General features: G+C 37.0%; 1 protein-coding gene across 2 annotated transcripts in view; it reads right to left on the bottom strand.

Annotated features, from left to right (window-relative positions):
* Positions 1-393: 393 nt before the first annotated feature.
* Positions 394-23,613, bottom strand: part of PDE10A (phosphodiesterase 10A) — a 164,566-nt gene continuing 141,346 nt past the window's right edge. For both annotated transcript variants that reach the window (XM_062489171.1, XM_062489172.1), the window contains 11 exons: positions 23,454-23,546; positions 22,685-22,871; positions 21,136-21,278; positions 19,084-19,167; positions 16,542-16,692; positions 13,787-13,942; positions 10,457-10,629; positions 9,234-9,345; positions 7,412-7,492; positions 5,464-5,552; positions 394-511 (listed from right to left, as the gene is read on the bottom strand). In XM_062489171.1, the coding sequence (XP_062345155.1) occupies positions 394-511; positions 5,464-5,552; positions 7,412-7,492; positions 9,234-9,345; positions 10,457-10,629; positions 13,787-13,942; positions 16,542-16,692; positions 19,084-19,167; positions 21,136-21,278; positions 22,685-22,871; positions 23,454-23,546 (1,387 nt within the window). The remainder of the gene's footprint in view (positions 512-5,463; positions 5,553-7,411; positions 7,493-9,233; positions 9,346-10,456; positions 10,630-13,786; positions 13,943-16,541; positions 16,693-19,083; positions 19,168-21,135; positions 21,279-22,684; positions 22,872-23,453; positions 23,547-23,613) is intronic.

The raw sequence follows: 23,613 nt of genomic DNA, 5'->3' as shown, positions 1-23,613 counted from the left end.
ACCCCGTAAGATTTCCCCCCCACCCCCATCAGTTTTAAATTAAGGCCTCAGCAATGTAGCCCATGAGATAAGGCCAGTCTTTTGTATTCACAAGTTGTAAGTTCTCTTTTGATAGCTGACTCCAAAACATCTGGGTTGTCATTTTCCTTCTGTTTACGTTGTGTCACTGGTGTAGGTCAGGAGATTGGCTGCCAGAGTCATTTAGCAGAGGTAACTCCGTGGGTGTTACCTTCCTAGGCAGGTCTACTTCTCAGTGTTTTGTAGCTTTCCTTCTTCCTTTTTTTTTTCTATTTTTACTTTTTTATTTTTCAAATAAAAATGAAACAAAACAAAAAAACAATCCCCAAAACAAGAAGGGGTGCTTTTCAGGCTAAAGCAACCTGTTGCTGCTGTTCAGTCATCAATCTTCACAGGAAGAGAATCTGAGGTCCCAGGAGCAAGGGATTGAGAAGAAATCCATATAGAGGCTTCCTCACCTCTCGTTACCTTCTCCCATTGATTGAGATTGTCCCTGGAAATGCACAAAAAGTCAAAGGTAAGAAGCTGTTCATAAACCTGCTGGGATTTTTTTTCTTCCTCACAGTAACATCTGCTGTACTATACTTTGATATTTATATTTATGTAAGTATATTTATATGAGTACCTGTATGACCTCAAGCTTTTATCATCTGTACATTATTTCAGCCTTCAACTTCAGTTATCCCACCTTGTAATCCTATCTGACTCATATCCATGTCAACTCTATCCTAGCCTACAGTATACCTTCATTCCCCAAGGCAAGCCCTGAAGCTAGAGGCTATCATCTGCTCCCACAACAAATTTATAGCCCTCCTGGCTGCAGGAAAGCCCAGCTGTGACCCAACAGAGACATGTTTGCAGAGACTCTGAAACAGCACAGGGAACAGGAGCAGATTAAACTTTCTGAAACTTCTGCGACAGGGCTGCCGGACAGGATATAAAATGTTGCATGCTGAGATCATAGTATCAGTTTTCAATTACTATTGCAGTGATTGTAGAGGAGAGGAATCCCCCTGCAGACCCTCGTGAGGGCCCCCTGGCACTCTCTTTGACATAAGAAAAATTACTTGCTTAAATGACTCATGTTAGAAAAAATGTAAGCTCTTCTTATCTTTTTAGAATATTATTGGTTAGGTTTGATTCTTTATAATTGGTTGTTCCAAACAAAGAAAGATAATGTAGTTGGCCAAATGTGTTAACCCTGTTTTCCATTGGTTTACTTGTGATCCCCCCAAACCCTATAAAGGTACATGTGTGAGCCCCCATCTTTGGATTTGTAGCCTGACCCCTTCATGGACGATAATAAAGCCTGTGGAAAAAGTCTGAGCTGCTCTCCTGGTCTTTTTATCCCAGCTGGAAACTACAGGTTTCTGTGAGAAACCATGAAGCTGAGTGCCTGAAAGGCCACTCACAAACCTTGTAACCTTCCCCTTCCCAACAACAACTGGGCAGGGGGCACAAGAAAAAGTTAGAGTGATCATATTATCAGTCTACTACATTTAAAGAGTACCTCTTCCTTGAGACATAAATGTTGAGAATGATAGCAAACCCAACTATTCCATCTTCCTTCTGTCAGATCCCTAGTTACTAAAGCAGCAGTTCTTAGATGCCTACGGTAAACAAACAGGATGGCAACAGTACCAAAAGGTCTCCCGTGGTATGTCATGCCATGATATTACGTCAGAATTTATGTGGCAGAGCTTTTCTGATTTCCATGTCACAGCCTTGCCAAAACATTTGCTAAACCAGCAAATAATGATCTGAAAGCCCAGCTTACAGGTAAGAAGAGAAAATGTTTGGTGGTGGAAGGAAGGCTTCTGATGAAGCCTACCAAAGAAAGCTGGTGCCCTCTGAGGTATCTGTAGTGCCTGACTGTATTAGCTGAGATTCAATGCCATAATTATGTAATCTTCATAACTTCCAGTTGGCCCAAAGCACTGGCAGAGCATTTTCCTGCAGAAAATGGTGTGAGTGTTACCTCAGAAGTGTCCTCAGGCTTCATCAGACCCTGCCTTCCACCACCCCCAGAAAATGCAACATTTTCTCTTCTTACCTGTAAGCTGGGCTTTCAGATCATTATTTGCTGGTTTAGCAAATGTTTTGGCAAGGCTGTGACATGGAAATCAGAAAAGCTCTGCCACATAAATTCTGACGTAATATCATGGCATGACATACCACGGGAGACCTTTTGGTACTGTTGCCATCCTGTTTGTTTACTGTAGGCATCTAAGAACTGCTGCTTTAGTAACTAGGGATCTGACAGAAGGAAGATGGAATAGTTGGGTTTGCTATCATTCTCAACATTTATGTCTCAAGGAAGAGGTACCCTTTAAATGTAGTAGACTGTCTCCTATCTGAACCTGGGAAAATAACGAGAATCACAACCAAAATATTTTAAAATTATAGCAATTTCAGCCAGAAATGAGAGACCCAAAAGTACATGGAAAATAGTTTTAAATTATTTGGTCTGAAATAAAGGAAAAAAAAATAATTTCATCCTCCAAATAAATACACTACTATTTATACTTTGATAGGCCTACTGAGTATATGGGCTACAAAAGTTACCCAGGACTTATTCTGAACACTGTAACACAGGTGGGCTAGTAGTTTTGATCTACACAGGATGAGAAGAAAGCATTTTAAAATGTGGAATAAATTACCAGACAAGAAAACCTTCTAGACTCTTAGTTGCTACCTTACTTTAGGGAAATCAGTGTTGGATATTTTATTTTTTTGTAAGTTATAGATAATATTAATTTCCCTTTGAGCTCCCAATGAAGCCCTGGCTCCCAGTGTCTGAAATAAATGCCCAGAGGTTCTAAAAATAAGAGCCTTGATGCTGACATGCTGCCTTGGCTGTTTTTGTTGCTATTATTTGCAGCTGGTGTCTGAATTTCAAAGAACTCAAGGACACAGCAGCTTAAATACTGTGTTCCAAGAATGAGCACTGCTGCTGAAGAGGTGATATCAAAATTGGTTCAGTCCACAACTAAGGAAACACCAAACAAGAATGAAGCTGTATGCCTCTGATCACACCAAATAACAGGTACCCATCAAAAATAAAGGAAAAACAAAAGTGCAGTGCAAAATCAGCCATTTGACATACTCTGGAGTATTCTAGACCCTGCAATAACATCAATTTTTATAATTGGGCACCTGAAGTTATATCTGTGTTCTGATTTCCTATTCTCCATCTCCAAGTCTTAACTCTCAAACTTCCTCTTCATTCTCTTCAAAGAAAAAGCAGAGGATAATATCAAGGCTAAGATAAAACTACCAAACTGCTCATCAGAAGATTTTACGCCAGGGTGTGAATTTTCAAGAAGCTCTTTAGTCCTGCAGAGGCTTTATCTACTCATCTACTTTTCAGCGCTTCATTAGCACAATCTAAATTAAATAATACACAACAGCAAGACAGGGAGCTGTCAGTCCAGAGCTCTATCCAGCATGGAGACTGTGCCAGTGTAGCTTTCAGAAGTATCATTTTAACAATCTGAATTAAAAGCAACAAACATAATTTCTGGAATAGAAAAATATCGTATCATCTCTGCCAGAAGTCAGATTGCTTTTACTTCAGACATCACACCTTCTGCAAAGAAACCAACTCTTGAAAACTTATTCATGCTTGATCTTCAGAATTAGGGAGAACCTTTATCTAGAGCACATCTCTACGTGGGTGTTTGATATCCACAATTCAACTTTAAATATCCTCATCTGAGTTCTAAAATATGAACCACCAAGTAAAACAGGCTCATTTTCCAAACAAGCCTCATTGGGATATCCATGTGGCCAGAAACCAAGAGATACGTGTCTTCCCAAATTGTTGCTCCCCTAAAAGATACTGTGCAGTCTTGAACACTCCACCTAGCCTCTCTAAGGCCCAGTTTCCATTAAGTGGAATAAAAACTTCATTTTGATCAAGTCTTTACTGTAAGGGTGGTGAGGCACTGGAACAACTAACCCAGAGAAGTTGTGGATGCCATATCCCTGGAAGTGTTCAAGGCCAGGTTGGGGGAAGCTCTGGGCCCTCCTCTAGCAGATGTCCATTCCCACAGAGGGGAGACTCAACTAGATAATCTCTCTTCCAAGGGATCTTCCAACTCAAACCATTGTGAGATTCTATGATTTTCTTGAATAAACCAGATACATTAGTCTTTCTCTCCTAAGGTCTCAAAACATTCCTTCAGCTCTTTATGTTCTCCTGTTTGTTCATGTCTTTGCCTACGCTTCTTAAAGCATACACAAGGAACAAAATTCCAGCTGTAATCTCAATGTAATAACTACAGAGGTGTAGTCTCTAATCCCCCTGAATATTCCTTCCATATCCATCTAAGGGTTGCACAGCCCTGCCCAGCAGAGGTACCTAAGAGACAGCTGACTATAAAATGATGGCTCCTAAATACTCACTGTTTTTCATAAGGTAGTCCTCTGTACCACTGACACACACCTACATATTCTTCTCACAGCCATATGAAAGTGTGTTTGTGTGTGAATGATACATTAATTTCACTTCTCTGTTACTTAGAAATTATTTTGTCCACAAGATCCACAAGGGAAGGTAGCTGTGCCATACAGAGCAAAGAAAAAGTTCAAAGTAAAATAGAATTTAAGGACCACAACAAAACAAAAAATATGAGAAAGTACTAGTAAGAGCATAGAAAAACAGACCTTTAACCACTTGATACGACTAGAGATGGCTGGGATTTTATAAAACAACTGGGGTTTTCTAGAAAATATGTATTAACCTGAGAGTAGAACATTTTCATGAAGCACACACTGGTTTCAGCAAATTTTTTGCCAGGAAACATTGCCAAGGCCCAGGACATTATTACTGGACAGAACTACCTACAAGGCAATCTACCGTTATTCAAGTGGAGAAGCAGCCAACAGGTAAAGGACTCTTGCCTGTTTTCCAGAACAACCCAAGCTCCATACCCACTGTGTAAAAGGAGAAAGTTACATTTGCTTCTCCCATATCCCAGTGTTACTACTCCTATGTTCTCAACTACTGAATATTTTCTGTGTATTTCTTTTTGTTTTTTAATAGAAATTATCTGATATGAAATAAAACCACATCCTTAACACAGATTTTTTAATTATGAGAATACTAGTCAGTTTTTTTTGTGGGAACCACATTGAAGTAAAAAGGACACAAAGGGGACATTACACTGACCCAACACAGACAGGGATGCACAAACACCCAACTGTTTCTCTCTAAATGCTTTTGGCATCCAATACATTTTAATCAGCTGTGTCTGTAGATCTACAGAGGACAGTCCCAGAGAGTAGTGATCACCTCTGGGCTTCTGAACAGATTGATGTGAGATGTGTATCCCTTTTAATGTTCACGCAAATTCTAAAATTAAAAAATTGTATTTGCAGACAAACTTGCAAAGCTGTCTTGCTTTTCCTTGACCAAGCAGTAAGCTATGCACATTTACTAACCTGCATGCTCGGAGTAGTGGCCCAGTTGGAGGAAAGATCTGTGCAAGGGTGGTGTAACAGGGGATGGCTACAGCATTGTAGAACCCAATCTATAAAAAACAAGGATAAAAAAAAGTTAAATTGTTTCCAAACTACAACACTGGAAGCTAACAGCTCAAAGCTCTTTACTTAGTAATTACTACTTATATTAGTTACTCACACTTCTGCATAGACTTTTAATATCCAAATACTTTCAAGTAAGCACAACATTGAAATGTTTTGGTAATTACAAGCTGTTTACATGCCTTTCTTTTATGACTGATATGGCTGCTTCAAGAAGTGTTTTTTACAGAACCTTTTATTATTCAATTGATTCATTTCATTTATTCAGGATAATGTCTACCACGTCTACCATGATTAGTTTGCAGTTGCTTCTCACGTATGCAGTTCAATAATGTATTTTTATCATTATCATATTTAGGGAACACTAAATGAGCACTTTTTTAGTGATACCTGATTCATACAGGCTTAGGGACCTGTGATGGCTACGATGTCACAGCTGAATTGTCATGGCATGAAGAAATTTTTAGCATATGCTACTTATATATTATCAAGGACGACAGATTGCATTTTGATTCATTATAACATCACTCACTTATCCCAGACTCTTATGACAGTTACAATAGTGCACTACCCCTTCTTTCAGGCACAATGTTTAAATGCCTTTTAGTGAAATGCTATGTATTGTACCATGACCAAAGCATTTGATATTATCTCTCTTTTTAGTAGTCCAAACTTTGATCCTTATTTAGAAATTGAAGAGCAACTCTTGTCTTCATCAATACAAAGATTCCTCCCATACTGCTATGCAACCAAGTCCTCTGTGTATTTCAAATAAAAATAAGTTACATTTTCTGAGCTGTCACCCCAAGGCTCTGAGATTAAGTACTTACAGTGCAACCAACAGAAAGAAACTGCAGCTGTTTAGAAACCAAGGCTACATACGCATGGAATGTCTGCTATTTCACATAATGTCTCATTTTCTTCCCATTTGTTTTGGATTTTTTTTCTTCTTGTTTGCTAGTTTTTAAGGGGGGCTATTTTATTTTAGTGGAAAAAGGAGATTATAACTGGCAAAAAGTAAAATAGGACATAAGATACAGTCACTCTGTAGACCTTCTGGCTCAACAAAAAATCACAGAATCAAAGAATATGATGGGTTGGAAGGGACCCACAAGGATCATCAAAGTCCAGCTTTGCATAGGCCCCTCCCCAAGAGTCGCACCATTTGCCCAAGAGCATTGTCCAAATGCTTCTTGAACTCTGTCAGGTTTGATGCTGAGACCACTTCCCTGGGGAGCCTTTTCCAGTGCCCAAGCACCCTCTGGATAAAGAACGTTTTCTAATACCCAACCTAAACCTCCCCTGACACAACTCCAGGCCATTCCCTCAGGTCCTGTCCCTGGTCAGCACAGAGCAGAGATCAGAGCCTGCCCCTCCTCTTCCCCTCACAAGGAAGGTGTAACTGCAGTGAGGGCTGTCCTCAGTCTGCTCTTCAGGATGAGCAGACCAAGTGACCTCAGCTGCCTCTTATGAGGCTTCCCATCAAGGCCCTTCATCTTTCTTACCCTCCTTTGGACAACAGCTAAGGGCTGAAACACCATTTACTAAGATAAAAAGCATTACTGACACTTGTAAAAATTCAAGGTAATTGTGGTCTTAGCTAGAGCTACAAGTACAGAGAAAGGAAAAAAATTATGATAGCAAACAGCACGTTGTCATTAAAGCAAAAAATCAGAAAAGTAGTTTTTCCACTGCTACTTTAAAAATAACATAGTTGTATGCAGAACACTGAATTCAGCAGTCTGAATAACTGAATTTCAAAAGCAATATTCACTAATATATGAAAAGTTTTTTCAATACATGTTTTATTCATAAACAAGTACCATTTTCCTGAGAGAGTTCATACCTGACCCTGAGGGACTTCATCTTTCTTATCTCTGTCCATCATAGGAATAGGCTGAATACCTGTTTTCTTCATTTCATCACCCTGGAGGAAAGTAGAGAGAGAGAAAAAGATTAAGAAAACAAAAACAAGACCATTGAAACCTGCATTAATTTCCATCTTCTATTCTGTGTTAATCTAAAAATCCAGAATTTAAAATAACACATGCTATCACTCCGAGGCTAATCTCAGAAAAATGCCCAAGGAGAGGCCCATTTTGTACATTCACCTAAGTGATAAAATAAACAGCAGATGCTACAAGTCAATGTACACACGTTTTCCCTGTTTCCAAGTGTGTCTTCATAACAGAAAGCAACTGGAAAACTAAACCCAAAGAAATCATTCTATTCTGCTCTATCTGCTCAATTAGTCTCATCTTTCGAAACACATAATACAATGACCAGTAGAACACAACTCAGCCATCCAAGCAAAAGCTGAGTAAGCCAGATGAATTTATAGTGCACCCTCTTTGTCAAAAATTTTGTCTTTTCAATATATATATCAGTATATCAACACCTACCTTTATCAACTCATCCTTGGATTACAAAAAAATAACATCTGGACAGGCACAGTTACACCCATAATTCCATCTTTACTGTTTTTTAGTAGGAAAAAATCAGTTTTATCCTTCCTTCTCCACTGATCTCACAAGATTTGCATTGAAAAGCCCTTTTACTTATAAGCAAAAAAGTTGAGTATGTAATCAGTGAGACATGTCCATTCTACCACTCCTAAGAACACTCACTTTGCAGTGTAGGCATTTCAGAAAGTGAGTGCTGAACTAGATCTCTGAGTTTATACAGTCAGCATTTTTCAAATATTTTATTGTATCTGAACTGTTTATAATTAAGAGAAGAAGAACATGTGAATATGAAATACACCCACAAGAGGCACACATCTGGAGTTTCATAGTGAACACGCAACAGGCAGGGTAACAATCTCTACACTACATACATGCTACATCAAATCCATGGGCCTGACTTCTATTTTATGCCTGTATAAAATAGAAATAAGCCCACTGAATACTGCAAGATTCCACAGGGCACATAACAGAAAAGAAAAACACTTTATCATACACACATGAAATAGTAGTGCTGAAAACACAATGTATCTCCTAAAGTTGCATAACTCTACTTCATATATACATAATCAATTTATTCCTTATCTCCAGAGCAGTCACTTCCACTTCAAAAATTAAACTATTAGGATATTTACGCCTCAGCATATGAAATGAGAGACTGAATATTTATGTATGAACATGATTAAATTACTACAGCTTAATTCCTTTTTTCAATTCTCATTACACATTAACTGCCGAGTTACTTTCAAGGTATTGAAGACCCAGCTCTCTCTGAGATGCTGCTGTTGAGCTGGCTCACAGATAAGAGTCAAAAAAATTTAATGTTTTTCATATTTGCTTTAGCTTTTTCTGTACTCACACTATAGCTATATGTTTCAAGGCAGCTGATCTGGAAGCTGCTTTCATATTTTGCATTTCTACAAAAAACTACAGTTAGAGACTTCTATGTTCTTGGTACTTGGTACTTTATGTTAGGACATACTTTCTATGTGAGCTTGAACAGAGAGAAAAAACACTGCCTGAAAATTAGACAGCTAACTCAGGTCTTTAAATAACTTCAGAGTAAGTGGTGAACACATGCATGCACCAGTGAACTATCTTTAAAACAGGCACACCAAGATGTTGATTGAAAAATACTTATAGTTGGGTTTTTCCTTCCTGGATGCCTCTGCTTATAAAGAGAGTAAACAGAAGAATCACACATACCTCAGCCCAGAACTCTGCATATATATCGTTGGCTGTCAGTCTGGTAACTGGCCACAACTTTGTTACAGAACACAGATCACAAGCTGTCATCATCAGGCCAATCACTCTATCTCTAAAACAGAATAAAATAACATGAAATTATAAGTTCTGAAAAGAATTAAAGACCACTCTGCTAAGTTTTCATCTGCCCTTCCTCAGTTTAGTCAGCATGCTACGAATTTTCTTCCACCTATTGTTTCCTCCTCATTTGTTTATGATTCTTTGGTAAAACATGGCACAGATTGTATACTGTATTCCTTGCTGTATATTCCCTACATTGTTTGCAACCAGAGTTCATTGACCATTCTCTACACAACCACATACATAGACAAGGGCATAGAATACCTGTCTGTTAAAACACTCACATGCCCCTCTGTAATTTTCTGAATATACAGTACAAGTTTGTAAAAAGAAAGGTGGCATATTTTACTGCTACATTTCTTTGTGCTTTAAAGAGACAGGAAAAAAGGCTCCTAAGAAGAAGAAAGACTTCTTCTGAGTCTGTCTCAAGATGCTGTCATTGTTTCACTGGAATGAATTTGAACTATGACAGAACAAGAATCCAATGAATAACTCTATCCTATATATGCTGACAAACCTGTTCACAGAGTAACTGAACATCAGTAGTATTAAAATCATTATTAGAATAAGGCACACACAAAAAACTTTCCTATTTAACCAATTTTATAGCACAAATCTATGGTTTGTGAATCTAAGTTTTATAAAGAAAACTGGCAATTTAATTTAAAGTCACTTGTTTTCACTCAACAGAGAAACTAAGATGGCCCTTAAGGACAACTGCATATTTGTTAATAATGCCTATTCCATGTGAGAAAGCATAGAGCTTGCTAACCTGCATGCCAGTGTGATGGCAGTCATTAAAACTGTACCAACAGACAAATATAGCAGAGGAAATACAAAAATACACAGAAAAATCAATCACTAAGTGGAAAGTGCACTTTCCCCAAGTTAAGATAGACAAGTCATCAGCCATGTAAGGGTCAACACAAATACAAAGCAATGGAAATTACTGTTACATATGTGGAATTTCACATACAGCTGGTCTTAAGAGATCACATATGTAAGAAAATAACCATTCAGAGATAATTCTTTATGAAAAAATAAGGTTTCTCTTTCTAGACTAACGCCATAGGAATCTACTACTGGATCTACTGCTTTTTTACCTGTGTGTTTGGTTCTTAAGGTTTAATGCTCCTGTCTGATGCAGCTCTTCAAGTTGTTTTCTGTTTCCAAAATACAGGGCAAGGTCTGTGGCAATGATGGCTTTCCGGATGATCTCAAGTACTTGCTCATATTCGCTGGAGCTCAGATTGGAGAAGACATTGTGCCCTTCCAGCTATGAAAAAGTAAAAAACCAATAAAAAGCACAAGCTCTAATTCTGAGATGATTTCAGTCTTTACTTCACCAGACAGGTTATGACGGTTTTACAGCCCAATGACAAGTTTTGTTGCAAATTCAAATGTTAATAGCCTGAAATTCCCATTTTTATTTTTCCTTTGTAAACACTGCCATGAAAAAAAACTATGACTAAGCCACCAATCTGTTTTTTGAACTGATCCTTCTGAAGCCTAAAGGAATTACTAGAGAAAAATGACTGTAATCTTTTTCTTTGATTTAAAAGCACTATAGACACAACACTTCCAGATGGCGTTAACTTGGAGTAATTAAATTCTGGTCCAGAGTCAAGTTGGTAAACTGAGTACCTGATTTGCTTAAGCATAGTTTTGATACTGTGTAATATAGGGTATGGATAAAGAAACACTAAAGTTTAAAATGCAAAATAATTTTCTTTTCCTAGAGTTCCAAATGAAATGGGCCTGAAATCACTGCATTTACTGATATAATTTTCTCTATAAAAATAAAGTTAATTATTTTAATGCATATGAACATATAGGGGGAAAAGCTGTTTTGTTCAACCTTAAGTTGAATGACTCATAAACTAAAGATAATGGTTTCCTCTATGGAGGCTCTGGTAACACACCACTGCCATCACTTTTTAATTTTCACTAGGTATTATTGCTCATTTAACTGACAATAACCATGCACTGTGATCACTCATGAAGCTATATCACATTTTGAAAAGTCAAGACTATCTGCTGTCTCTAAGATCTGGAAAACAGCTTGTCAAATGTCTTCCTACTGTTGAGAGGAAGCAGCCAAAAAAAAGAGAAAGAATGAGCTAGCCATGTCAAGGTGTGCACATTCAGAAAAAGAAAATATCATTAAAATTTATCAACTGCAGAGGTGTTTTGACATTTAATTGGCATTTGGGCTGAAGCTCAAAAAGTTTCCCTGACTTTCGTCAAGCATTTACATAATTTGCTCAAAATAAATCCTCTGCAGTACAGATAGGCTTGGTTTCTCTCACCATCCGGACCATAAACATAATTTTCCAGGACTTTTACTTAACAAGTAGATTTATTGTGAATAATGAATAGAAAATACAATCCATCTATGTCTCAATGCTCCTTTGACAGATTTCTAAGTCATAGAACATGATGTCTGAAAAAAAAAAAATTTAGAACATTTTAACCCATCATCAGCACTTTGGGAGCAAAAAAATTACTACCACTACTACTAGGTTTCTACAATTTAGGGTTTTGGGTACCATTTACTCCCCAACCTTGCTGTCTAATTCCTGGGACCAGGCTATCTGTCCTAATATTTAAATTATTCTGGATTGTACCCTTGGGTTTAGAAGCTGCACTCTCAGAAAGACCACTGTGACAGCTTCTGTTCAGACTACTCAAAAAGAACTGATTCTGTAAAGTGCTGACATAAGCTGCCTGTTATGAGTGTGTCACTCAGGTTTTTGAATAGTACATACAAAGTACAACCCTGAAGATTTTGTTCTTTGCCTGCTGAGCTAAAGCTAGTGAATAGAATCCTCTGTCCTAAGTATGGTGTAACTAGAACTGCAGGTGGATGAGCAAAGCAGCTCAAGTTTCAAGCAGTAAAAGTACTGCAGGTTGCTTATGTAAAATTAAAACTTACTCAGATAAACACTGAAGAGCTTGGTGGGTTGGTTTGGCTTATTTTTCCATCAGCCCATGAATTCAAACAAAACCCAGCAAGTCCAAAAGGCTGCTCTAGTCTGAATTTGCTGCTAATTACCACCCATGGGTGTTTCAGCAGTAGTGTCTTGAATCCACTCCACAGCCCTGGCCACTTATTCCCCCTCCCTCACTTGCATTGACAACAAGTGTCAGAGGTGCCAGGAGAGGTGCCAGGGAAGCCAAAAGGTTCCCTGCCTTCATGGCAAATGGGATTTTCATCGATTACAACATTTCTACCAGAAAAAAAGCAAAATGGTTGGGACAGTGAAGTGTTAATGACTGAGGAACATGCTCACTGTGCACAAATTCACACGAAGAATGAACACTAAACATCTAATGCCATACCACCACTGAAGGATTCAATTACACCCTCCTACATGAAGGAGCATTCAGAGATAAAGATTCCATTCTGTGATTAAATGTATATGATACCTAAAACCATATTCACAAGATGTGATTCTGACTACAAGACAGAATATGCATTTTTCGTAAAAGGTGTTTACTTATTTAAGAAAATAAATATCTTCCCCTGAAAACCCAGAAAGAAAGAAAGGTTAACAATGAATTAGTGGCACAGTAGCAAGGTAAGGCTGCAACTTGAATGTGCACAGAAAACTAAAACCAGTGAGCACAAGTATGTTATGGACTGGCAGTGGTTTACAGGTAAGAATTCTCACTCTTCTAATTGAGAATTATAGAAATTCCTCTCATGAGAAAATATATGTTAGTAGCACACTTGTATTTTCCCAAAAAGTGTCTGAATGTTTTCTTGCAGTTTTTTCTTCATTAAACATAAAGACACATGACCCCTTATTAGGAACTCTTTCACAGAATATTACCTTACTCAGGTTTTTTAAATTCAAATTGCCAAGTAACAAAGAAGCACATGATAACATAATGAAATAAGCTTAAAATTTTCATGCATGGAAAACTAACATCTCCCTTTTCATGCCACACATTCAACGTTCACAGAATTTATTACAGCGGGTTTTCAAGTTTCGCAGAGAAAGGTGAGTATTTATACAAAATTTCAGGATGGTTGAAGACTTTGTTGAAACACATTATGACCAAAAAAAAAAAATACATATGTAACTGAGAAAATTAATTTTAATTTTCAAAGTTACTATTCCACACAGTCATGGGAAAAACTGGCAGAAACTAAAAGCTTTAAAGGCAGGCCTTAAGTAAAGACCATCAAATACACAATATTTTTATAACTTCAAAATTTTGAGCAATCTGTGTTTTGCACCACTGTTGCATCTTCGGGTTGCTAATTGTGAAACCCGGCTTGCTGTAATAAATCTACTCTTCTAAATGAGCACTATAATAGACAAATTAAACTAAGCATGCTTCAGAAAATCTATTTGGTAATGATGTGACTCCTCTTTCCACCACTGGATACTAACGCACAGAACATACAATTTCAATAATCCTACCTGCAGGATGGATACAGTCTGAGAGAAGTGGTGCTGTTCCATCGTTGATGTGGAATAGAGAGCAGCTAAGGGGTGATCAAATTTCTGAAGATAGCTGTTGCTGTAACCTCTGTGATCCAGGTCATGACACAGGCATGCAACTAAAAGACCCTTTCGCTACAAAAAAAACAAAAAAACAAAAAAACAAAAACAAAAACAAAACAAAACAAAAAAAAAACACAAGCATGAAAGCAAGATGTATTTCCTGCCCCTAGATGTCACTCTCTACCCAAAATACTGTGGTAGTTGCAGCATACTAGCATACTTCCAACAGCACATGTTGAAATATCCTTAAAAATGAGAGAAACATGACAGTGAGGACGTGATGAATTAAAACTTTTGGTCCAATTTTAATTATATTACACATTTAAAAATCATCATTTGACAGAAACATACTGTTACTGGATGGACTATGCTTCAGAAGAAATCTGCATTTCGAACAGTCTGGTTATCCACTGAAGCCATACCATGTTTATTAAAACAATAAAAAGAGCAGTTATTGAAGGAGAAGAAACATACAAGATATATGATCTGCTGGTCAAGACAGGTGCACTGAAGTTCAATGCCAAATCTGCCTCTGCAATATTCCTCGAGAAGTTAACTAAATTTCCAAGTGGGGATTTTTCTATGAAGTCACTAATACCAGTCACAAATGTTGGACAATGCAAATGTAAACAAATAAAGACATTAAGTGACATTTTTATATAATTAATCCTTAATATCCTGAAGAAATGGAGTCCCCGAAACCTCATTTTCTAAAGGTTTTCACACAGCTGACGTGTTTGGAACAAAGAATTCATTAATGTTCATGAAGTATCATGAAAATTTCTTCAGAGACCCAGTAGCTTTTTCTTATAATTGGTTCTTATGAGTGTTCAGTAAACATGGATATGGCTATAAAATTAAGCAGAAAAAGATTATTGATTAACAATCAATTAAGTGCACAACATCCAACCTGGATACTATACTAAGAGACACATGAGTCTGTGGAAAAATAGCAATGATGCAATTAGAAATGTTATCTCAAATACACCATGTGCAGAAATAAGGCTGTAGCTATGCAAACTGCATTTCTGATTTTGAAATTCACTTCTATTTTGAATGATGTCTTTTCAATATTGCATCTTGTGAAGTGCATTTTTAAAAGGCATATAAAAAATCCCGGGTGATGCAGCAGCACATGTTCACATTTATCCTCAGCAAAGGTGGAACCCTTAGGAACATAACACACACCTCTACTCCTTGAAGTTGTGCAGTAACTGCTGGCCCCAAACTCCATGTCGTAGGAAGTCATTCTTGTCTCAGTCCTCCAGAATTATACAATGCCCAATAACAGTGATTTTGTCCTTGTACTTATTGCCCCTGCTTGGATCCCATATTTTTAACAACTGCATTTTCCTCTATTTTTCTCGAGATTGGTGTCTCCTCTACAATCTTTTATACTTCTCTTCCCATCTCTAAATCTACTGAGGTTTGTGTCAGCATCCCTCACCTGAGGTCAGCCCATCCCTAGATCTCCAAACTTTCTTTCAGCAGTTTCCTGTATTTTTGTTGGATTCATCTCCAGTATCAAAAAAGTAGACTGCTGAAAAGCTGGAACATAGACACACAAACATATGAAGGCTAGCTGGAGTTTGCAGGGAAAAAATACTGTTGCCATCTCTCTTAACAGCTGTCTCTTTTGCCCTCCCTTTCTTTCTTATTCTGCATCTCCAAGGAGATGGGGCTTACTACTTGGTTAGTACTGAATGGTATCAGAGCTTTAAAAATTCCCTGAGGCTATACTCCATAGATTTTTGTTGTTAAATACTGATTTTTTTTTTTCCAAACTTGTATAGCTTGGCCAATTTCAGCATATGCTGAAAAGCTTTTTGCATTTCAGTGCCAATTTTCAAGTCTCTGCTTTACAGCAGGATAAACTAGACCTTTCCAAATGAAAGTTCACCAGGTTCCATTTTACTCTTACACACTGAACAAAACTTTTATTTCTACTAGCTTGTGTCTTTTAAAGAGCCTAACAATTGCACCTGAAATTTCCCCAAATTAATCACCTTGATGAAATTAACAGAGCCTGGAAAATTACAGCCCAAACGGATAATATTTGGCCGAGTTACAACAACTGAAAACAGGTCCACCAAGTCAGAAGTTTCATGAAACATTAAAAAGAGACAGCACTCCCTGTCGTACCTACCATAATTCAGAAGAAAAACAAGTGACAGTTTTCCAGACTATGTATTAATGCTCTAAGCCTTCCATTTTACTAGTTGTCTTAGTGATCAATTTAAAGTTTGGCTCTTCTCCTTCACACTCACGTATGTCAGCCACCTCTGCAACCCTTGTCCTCCTATTCAGCATCTCCCAAACCTCACAGTATTCAAGATCCAGGGTGTTTATGTTCCTCACGACAGATCTCTGAGAGTTAGTTTAATAATTAAAGACTGTGGTTTTAAGTTGGCAGAGAGAACCCCAAAACTTAAACATGGATTTATAGCAAATCTACCACTGCTTTTTAAGAGGCAGTCCTGAAAAACATGACAAGGATTAGGAATCTGAGTAATCCTCCTCCCTCAAACTCTTTACTCACAACCGTTCCTCCATGAAGACCTTTACCTACACTCCGTGCAAGCTGAGAAAAAAAAACTCCAGCAAGGAAAGCATACCTGTACACCAGCTGACAGATCTTAGGTGTGGTGACTAATACCATCATGTCACCTACCTCTAGATCAGTGAAAAGCCCCTGGTTGTTCTGCAGTATGGCATACATGCAATGTGCGACGGTAACTGCATGCTTCCAGTTGTGGTAGGGCACGCGGCGATAATTCTTCTTTACAGACATAGTAAATCGGCACAGCTTTTCAAGTTCAAAGCTAGGAAGAAAATAATTTGGTCAGAGACAAGAAATAAGAACAGGAAAAACAACCAGCAGAGGAGAAAACATGGTCTTTGGTTTACCCTTCTTGCTAGGATTGACTCCCATTGTGGGTGACTCACTGAATGCCATGAAGTCACTCAAGTCTGGCAAGGACAGAAGAGTGTGGATGCCTGACAATGTTCTTAGTTTAATCTGTTAAATTCAGGAACAAAAGTCATGCTACCTAGCTCAGTCAACACAATTGCATGACCTTCCCCCCTCCCACAAACTTGAAGTGATTTCTTTCAATTGCTTATTCAACATGAAATATAGCACAACTCTTCATCTAATGCACAAATTAAAAACATTATTTGTGATGAAAATTGAAAATGCAGGATTTTTTTAAGCAAAGGACCCAGAAGAAATAAACCTGTTTAAATAGAGATGCTCCATATTGACATTGTGAGAAGCAGAAGATTTTATTTTTCCAATACTTGTAGATTTTTTCTTCCAGTTTAGACTAACGGAACAGAAATTCACATCTCACAGTTTCTTCACTTCTCACCTCTGTATTTTATTAAGTCCTAAATTAATTACTTTTTCCCCTCATAGAAAGGCAGTTTTCCTTTATTCAATTTTTCTCCTCTGTTGCTGCAATGTGACTTTAAGTTTCATGTTTTAATAATTTCTTGGATATATCACGAAAGTTGTGATAATGTTCCAGTTTTGCAGTACTTGTGGGGTGAAAAAAAAAGCAGAATGCCTGACCTATTTGTAAAAATGTAGACACATCTACTACGTGGACACAGGAAGAAATGTGTATTTCTACAGTTGTGTGCTGAACAATGTAATTAGTATTCTCAGTCTTAATCTGACATTAGGAAAAACAGAGGCATATTGTCTTTCAAAAAACTTTAAGCTTTCTTTTTTAATTCTAGAAAGTCAGACAGTGATAGAACTATTGTTTGAAGTAGTACATCATAATTTAGAATATCACAATAGTCACTTCCATCTACATCCTATCTCAACTCAATGGTTGAGTTGAGTTACACAATAGTACAATTATAGCCAAAGGAAAAATCATTATCTGTAATGCCTCAACATAGAATACTACTACTCCATCCACCGCTGTGTTTTGTATACTTGATTAAAGCGGTAAAATATTATCTCTTCAGAAGAGAAAATGTGGTGAGTAGGATATACTTTTCTCTGAAATCCTCCCTGGACAGGACCATTATACATTAAATAGCTAAATAGTTTAAGGTATAACCTTATTCCTCCAAATTTTAGTCCTAAAATTATTGGTTTTGTGTCAAAGGTTTGGGAAGTTTTGTTCTTTCAGAAACTAAATACAAGTCCTGTTCCAACAGTCTCATTCTCAAATATTTTCCTCACTTTTGTTTCCCTCATTTTATATGTGAAAGCTGAGGCTCATTTGAAAAACATCGAGTAGGTATCAATTCTTTCTCATCAAAGCTATACACTGAAATGAAGAGATTGGGAGTCAGAGAGAGAAGAGAAGAGAACCTGACTGAAAACACGAGCCCCAACCCTGCATGCACAGCTATTCAGTCTGGAATGGAAACAAGCTAAATACACTGAGCAGTAGAGAGCTGTCTTCAGAGGAGTGAACCACTTTGCAGCATTGAGGAAGACTGAGAAAGACCCTCCAGTTTGACTGCAAGGTCTGAGGGCATTAATTCAGTTAGCAAAATAAAATGAAACACCAGCAAACATTTCCAGAATGTTGCTCCCTTTTGTAGGGATGTACTTTCCCCTTTCAGTTGTCCATCTGTAGTTTTTTTCTTTAATTTGGAGCAGCTCCTTTCTTATAGCAATGGGCCATACTCACCCAACTACTGATCTTAGTAATGATAACAAACACAGAAAAAGGACAGCAAATGAAGCATTTAATTTGAAAATAATTCACTTCCATAATTAATGTACAACTATGCAAATAACTGATTCATTTAGCAAGACAAGATCTGATCTTGGCATACTTTTACCATATACATTATTAATTTCAGCAGCTACATATCTGAAAAATCAGTTTTTTATACGCTTTCTCTACTTTTTGGGAAGAGTGCTTCTTATGTCTTTACCATCTTCTGTCTGAAAATCAAGCTGATCTCAGAACTAAAAAATTTTTCTGTATATTAGAAGGACAACTGTTAGGATGATATCACGAGTTTTTTTAATCTTGCTGTTCCCAGATTTTATTAACTAAGGACCAAGAAGGTGGGACAAGAAATTCAGACTGTTTGTTACAGTCCTGTACAGACCAAACATAGTAAATAAACATCAAAGAAGACAGACCTTGAATTTCTTTAGGAAGTAATTGTCTCAAAGATTATAAGTAAATAAACAGAGACTTAACAGCTAAATAAAGAAATAATATACTTCATACCAGGCTGTCCCACAGGACTGGTGAACCATGTAGACAAAAATAGCAGGCCAAACATCTTCATATGGACTGATATCAAAATGGTATCTAAGAAGAAAGTTTCCGTTTAGAAAAGACAAATACCTTTTCATTGTTACTAAAAAAAAGTGAAAATCCCTAGGAAATGCATACACAGCAAGATTGACTTCTTTCTGAATACACACAGAGAGCTGAATTTACAGGCTGTATTTTTCAGTAATGTCAAGTTATGTATTTCTGTTAAGGTCAATGGAACTATGCTCATATTTTCATACAATCATTTAGCAATTTATGTTGGAAAAGACCCTTATGATCGAGTCAAACAGCTTTCGGCTTTGTTTACTTAACAGAAACATATTTCTTTATCTAAGGATCTACAGATTAAATAATAGACAAAAAAAACAATATCTGAAAGACAATGAGAGGTTTACAGGCATTCCTAAAATATTCAGGACTTTCTTCCCAGGAAGAGTAAAGATGGTGTCTCTAATAATATATTTACTGTCTTTCTTTCCAATAATTTCTGTCAAACTGCACGAGACTCGCTCTAATTCTGCTAGAGGATAAAGCTTTTACTGGCTAATAGAAAACAAGCCAAAACACTAAAATTTCAACATTTAGTACCATATTCCTAATACTTCATTACCTGAAGATTTCTCCTCTCCCCTGATAACAGTACTCAGGCCTAATTTTAGGGACCCAGGACAGTAGAAATGTTTTTCCTTCAATTATTAATTAACTCTTTCCCTGCACTTTCTGTGCTGCAAGCCCTCTATTTTTTCTCCCTGAAACCTTAAATGCTTGGCACACTGAAGAGCACAGCAGCTGTGAGACAACTGAATGTAGCTGAATTGCTTGGAAAACGGTTAAATGTACTCTGCTTGAACTAAAGGATGCTAATATAATTTAGAATGAAACCTGTCATCTTTAAAATCAAAATTAATTTTTTGTTGAGGAGGTGGGTTATATAATATCACCTAACAAAGCACAAGAAATTGTATTGTAAAGAATAAGCTTCTATTAGGGTGTAATCCTGCAAGCTGCTAATGCCCTGGCATTCAAGCAAATCACTTCAGCATGCAATGAACTTTAACTATTAGCAGTCCTTATCAAGCACAGACTTTCACATCGCTCACAGCTACAATGCTCAGTGCCAAAGAGAAGCGACTGAGCTCTGGAGATAAGGTGTAAAAAGACAACTTAGATTTTGTGACTCAGTAGCTGATTTTAGGCACCTGGTTACTAGAGTAGAATTTATTGTCCTGGAACCGAAAATGTGATGGCTCCCATTTTTAACATTTAGTGGAGACTGGCCAATAAAACACTGACAGACATTGATCTTCAGCATACAGCAGCTGAAAATAACTAATTTATGTCAGAGAAAGCCTAAAAGGCTGGATGGGAAGTCCTCCTCCAAAGTTAGGCTGCAACTCCCCCCCTCTAACACCTGGGATTTGTAACCCTGAATTATCATTTTCCCCTTCTTCAATAAACACAAGCAGATGCACAACACACACCCCCCTGGCGCTTTAAACTCACAAAAAAACCTAAACACCCCCTACACACAGACATACCCCAAAACCAAACCTACAAAACACACACAACCCAAAAAAACCACCCAGGAATGGCTGGGAGATATATGTTTAATTCTAAAAGATATCCAAGGGGATGAGATCATACATTTGGTCCTAAGTACTGATGTTCCAAGCTTGGCTTCCTCTCTGGCTCTGAGCTGACAGTGACTTAGGACTATAAGAATGAAAACTGGTCTCTACAAATCCTAGGTAAAAACTAATGCAACTACTGTACCTACCCATGCCTGTGGAAAAATTCTGAGTAGGTATAATTTTATACTTTTGATGGATAAATTTTGTTCATGGGTCATTAAGTATAGCTAAGTATAAGAAAGCCAGAGATAAAACCACCATGACATTGCTGTAGTTCAACAACAAAAGTCCTTCCTAAAAAAACTCCACTACAAGTAAGAAAAAAAATAAATTAATGGGCTATATGCAACTACATTGGAAAAATACTTACAGCTCAATTTCTTTATAAATATGTGGAGGCAGTGTACAGTGCATGAGGTTTTGCCACTCTTCTGCTGTACAAACACTATGGTAGGATAGCTTTTCCATCGTTACACGGTAAATACACTCTGAATGACGAATTCTGTGGTACATCTGAAAAAGAAGTCATACATGAATGTGTAATTTTAATAAAGAAATAATAACTACTTCCTGTATTCAAGAAGTGATTATTACAACACATATTAGCAAAAATAATGCTTTTGGCTGCACAACTTCACACATTAGAAAACTGACATATTACAATGAATTCAGTATTTCTGCGAAACAAGCCCTTCTATCACATTATTCTTCATCTACTCACTTGGGTAAATATGTAAGGCTTAGCTGACTTTTAACTGCATATTAGCTCTCCCACAAAAAAAACAAACTAGTCCAGGTTCAGGAGTCAAAAACAGAGCTAAATCCCTTGCAAAATTCTAACAGACAGAAAACATCTAACAGGACACAATTCTTATTTTCTGCCACTGTACAAATTCTGTTAATTGGTACAAATTACTGCTATCTATGCACAGTAAAATGTATGTGGGATGTTTATCATACCTCCATTTCTATTCAGTATGAAAAACAAGTACAGTTAATTATTGAGAGGCTCAGACATGGCATGGCTTGCAAACAAGCCAGGACATAACAATGTACTAGTTAAACAATCCTCTGGAGCAGTAAGCCCTGAATGGAAATATTCACCATCTAAAAGTAGTGAACTCACACACTACTGAGTGTGCATAGTCCCAAGTGTAATTCATATGCAGGCCATTCTACTTGCCTTGACCCAAGTGAAAGAAATTGAGGTACCTGGTAATAAAATCTGCTCAGTGTAGCACTGGGATGATACAGGTAAAATTACTTAATGTAAATCACTAGGCTTAACTGGCATTGCATTTTATATTACCTCCCATGAATATAACTCAGTTCCTTTGCATCGCATTTTTACTGTACTGCATTTCTATACTCACATAGTAATGATCACTACAGTGCTTGTGTTTCCTTGAGGCATAGTAAATTTTGAGATTATAATGGGATTGTGGGAAAAAATAGCTACCCACTCTTATATCTATAAGATATAGATATAGAAGCATGGATAATTATAAGTATGTACCACAGCATACAAGTGTAAAAACTGATCTTTGAGTATTAAGAATAGGGAATTAAGACAATATATAGCACATTTCCATTCCCCAATTAAATTTATAAAATTTATTGGAATTGGAAAATTGGAATTTATAAGAGTAAATAAGAATCATACTTTTTAATGGAAAAGGGAAGGCAAATATCATTCACATTTCAGAGCTTGCTCCCTCAGTTTAGCTACACATAATTGATATATTCAGAGTACGGTTATTTCAAATGAAATCCCTATCATCCTCTTAAAATAGAATTATTCACCAAGGAATACAATGTTAATTCAATGAAACAAGACTTACAAATCATTTCAATAATCTGTAACATCAAAATACTTAAGTATTCTCATTATAAATTACAAAACTGTAAATATAACTTACATTAGCACAGTGTAAGGCTAGAGCACAAAAGACTGCAAACATTTTAAAGTTGTTCTCATCAGTTTTAGAGAAGGCACTTCCACTTATTTTGTTCACCATCTGCACAACACCTATTACACTTCCTCTGCTCACAATAGGCATGCACAGGATGTTTCTGGTTGTGTAGCCTGTGTAGAGGTCTACTTCTCTGGAGAGCCATAAAGGAGAAAGAAAAAAAAGAAAAGAGTCAATATCAATGGGCATCTATTCCTTGATTCTCAGAAATGTTGATGTACAATATACCGAATCAGTTACAAGTAGACCTAATTAGTACCTGCAAGAATTTCACCCTCAAAACCCTCTACTATTTTTATCTACTGTGTCATACTTAGAAAGAATTTTTAATCCTTTATTCTCCATTTGCAAGACAAAGAGTTAATATTGCCTCAGACAGAGAATTAGAGAACATTTGGGTACTCTCAGGCATGCTATTTGTTAGTGACCTGCTTTTTCTCCCCTGAAACTAATGAGACTGCAGGGAGACTGATAGTGAAAATTTGCAACAATCTAACCAAATTTTTCTCCATTATATTAATATTTGATAAAAATAATACTTTTATTTGCATCTTAAAAATATCTCTGATGGCTAAAGCATTTAATAAACATCTCCAAGTTACCGCCTTGTCAGAGGACCACAGGTCCATGAATGCATCTTAGTATGAAATGTAAGCAGTAATTTTATCTAAGAGGTTTGAGGAGCTACCTTTCCCTCCAGTGAAAAGCATCCTACCTGTTAAAGCGTGGGTCTGCATAGGCATCAGGGATGTTAAGGACTTCTCCTGTTCTTGCCACTTGACCAGCTATTCCTTTTTCTATAGAAAATCTGGAGAAAATAAAAATGTGTATTAGCCAAAATATGGAAAGTACATTTTTCTAGTGGAGTCTGTCTT

This window comes from Cinclus cinclus, chromosome 3, assembly GCF_963662255.1.
Source record: "Cinclus cinclus chromosome 3, bCinCin1.1, whole genome shotgun sequence".
NCBI classification, from domain to species: domain Eukaryota; kingdom Metazoa; phylum Chordata; class Aves; order Passeriformes; family Cinclidae; genus Cinclus; species Cinclus cinclus.
Note: the sequence above shows the minus strand (reverse complement) of the source record. Positions and strands in the feature narration are given on the sequence as shown.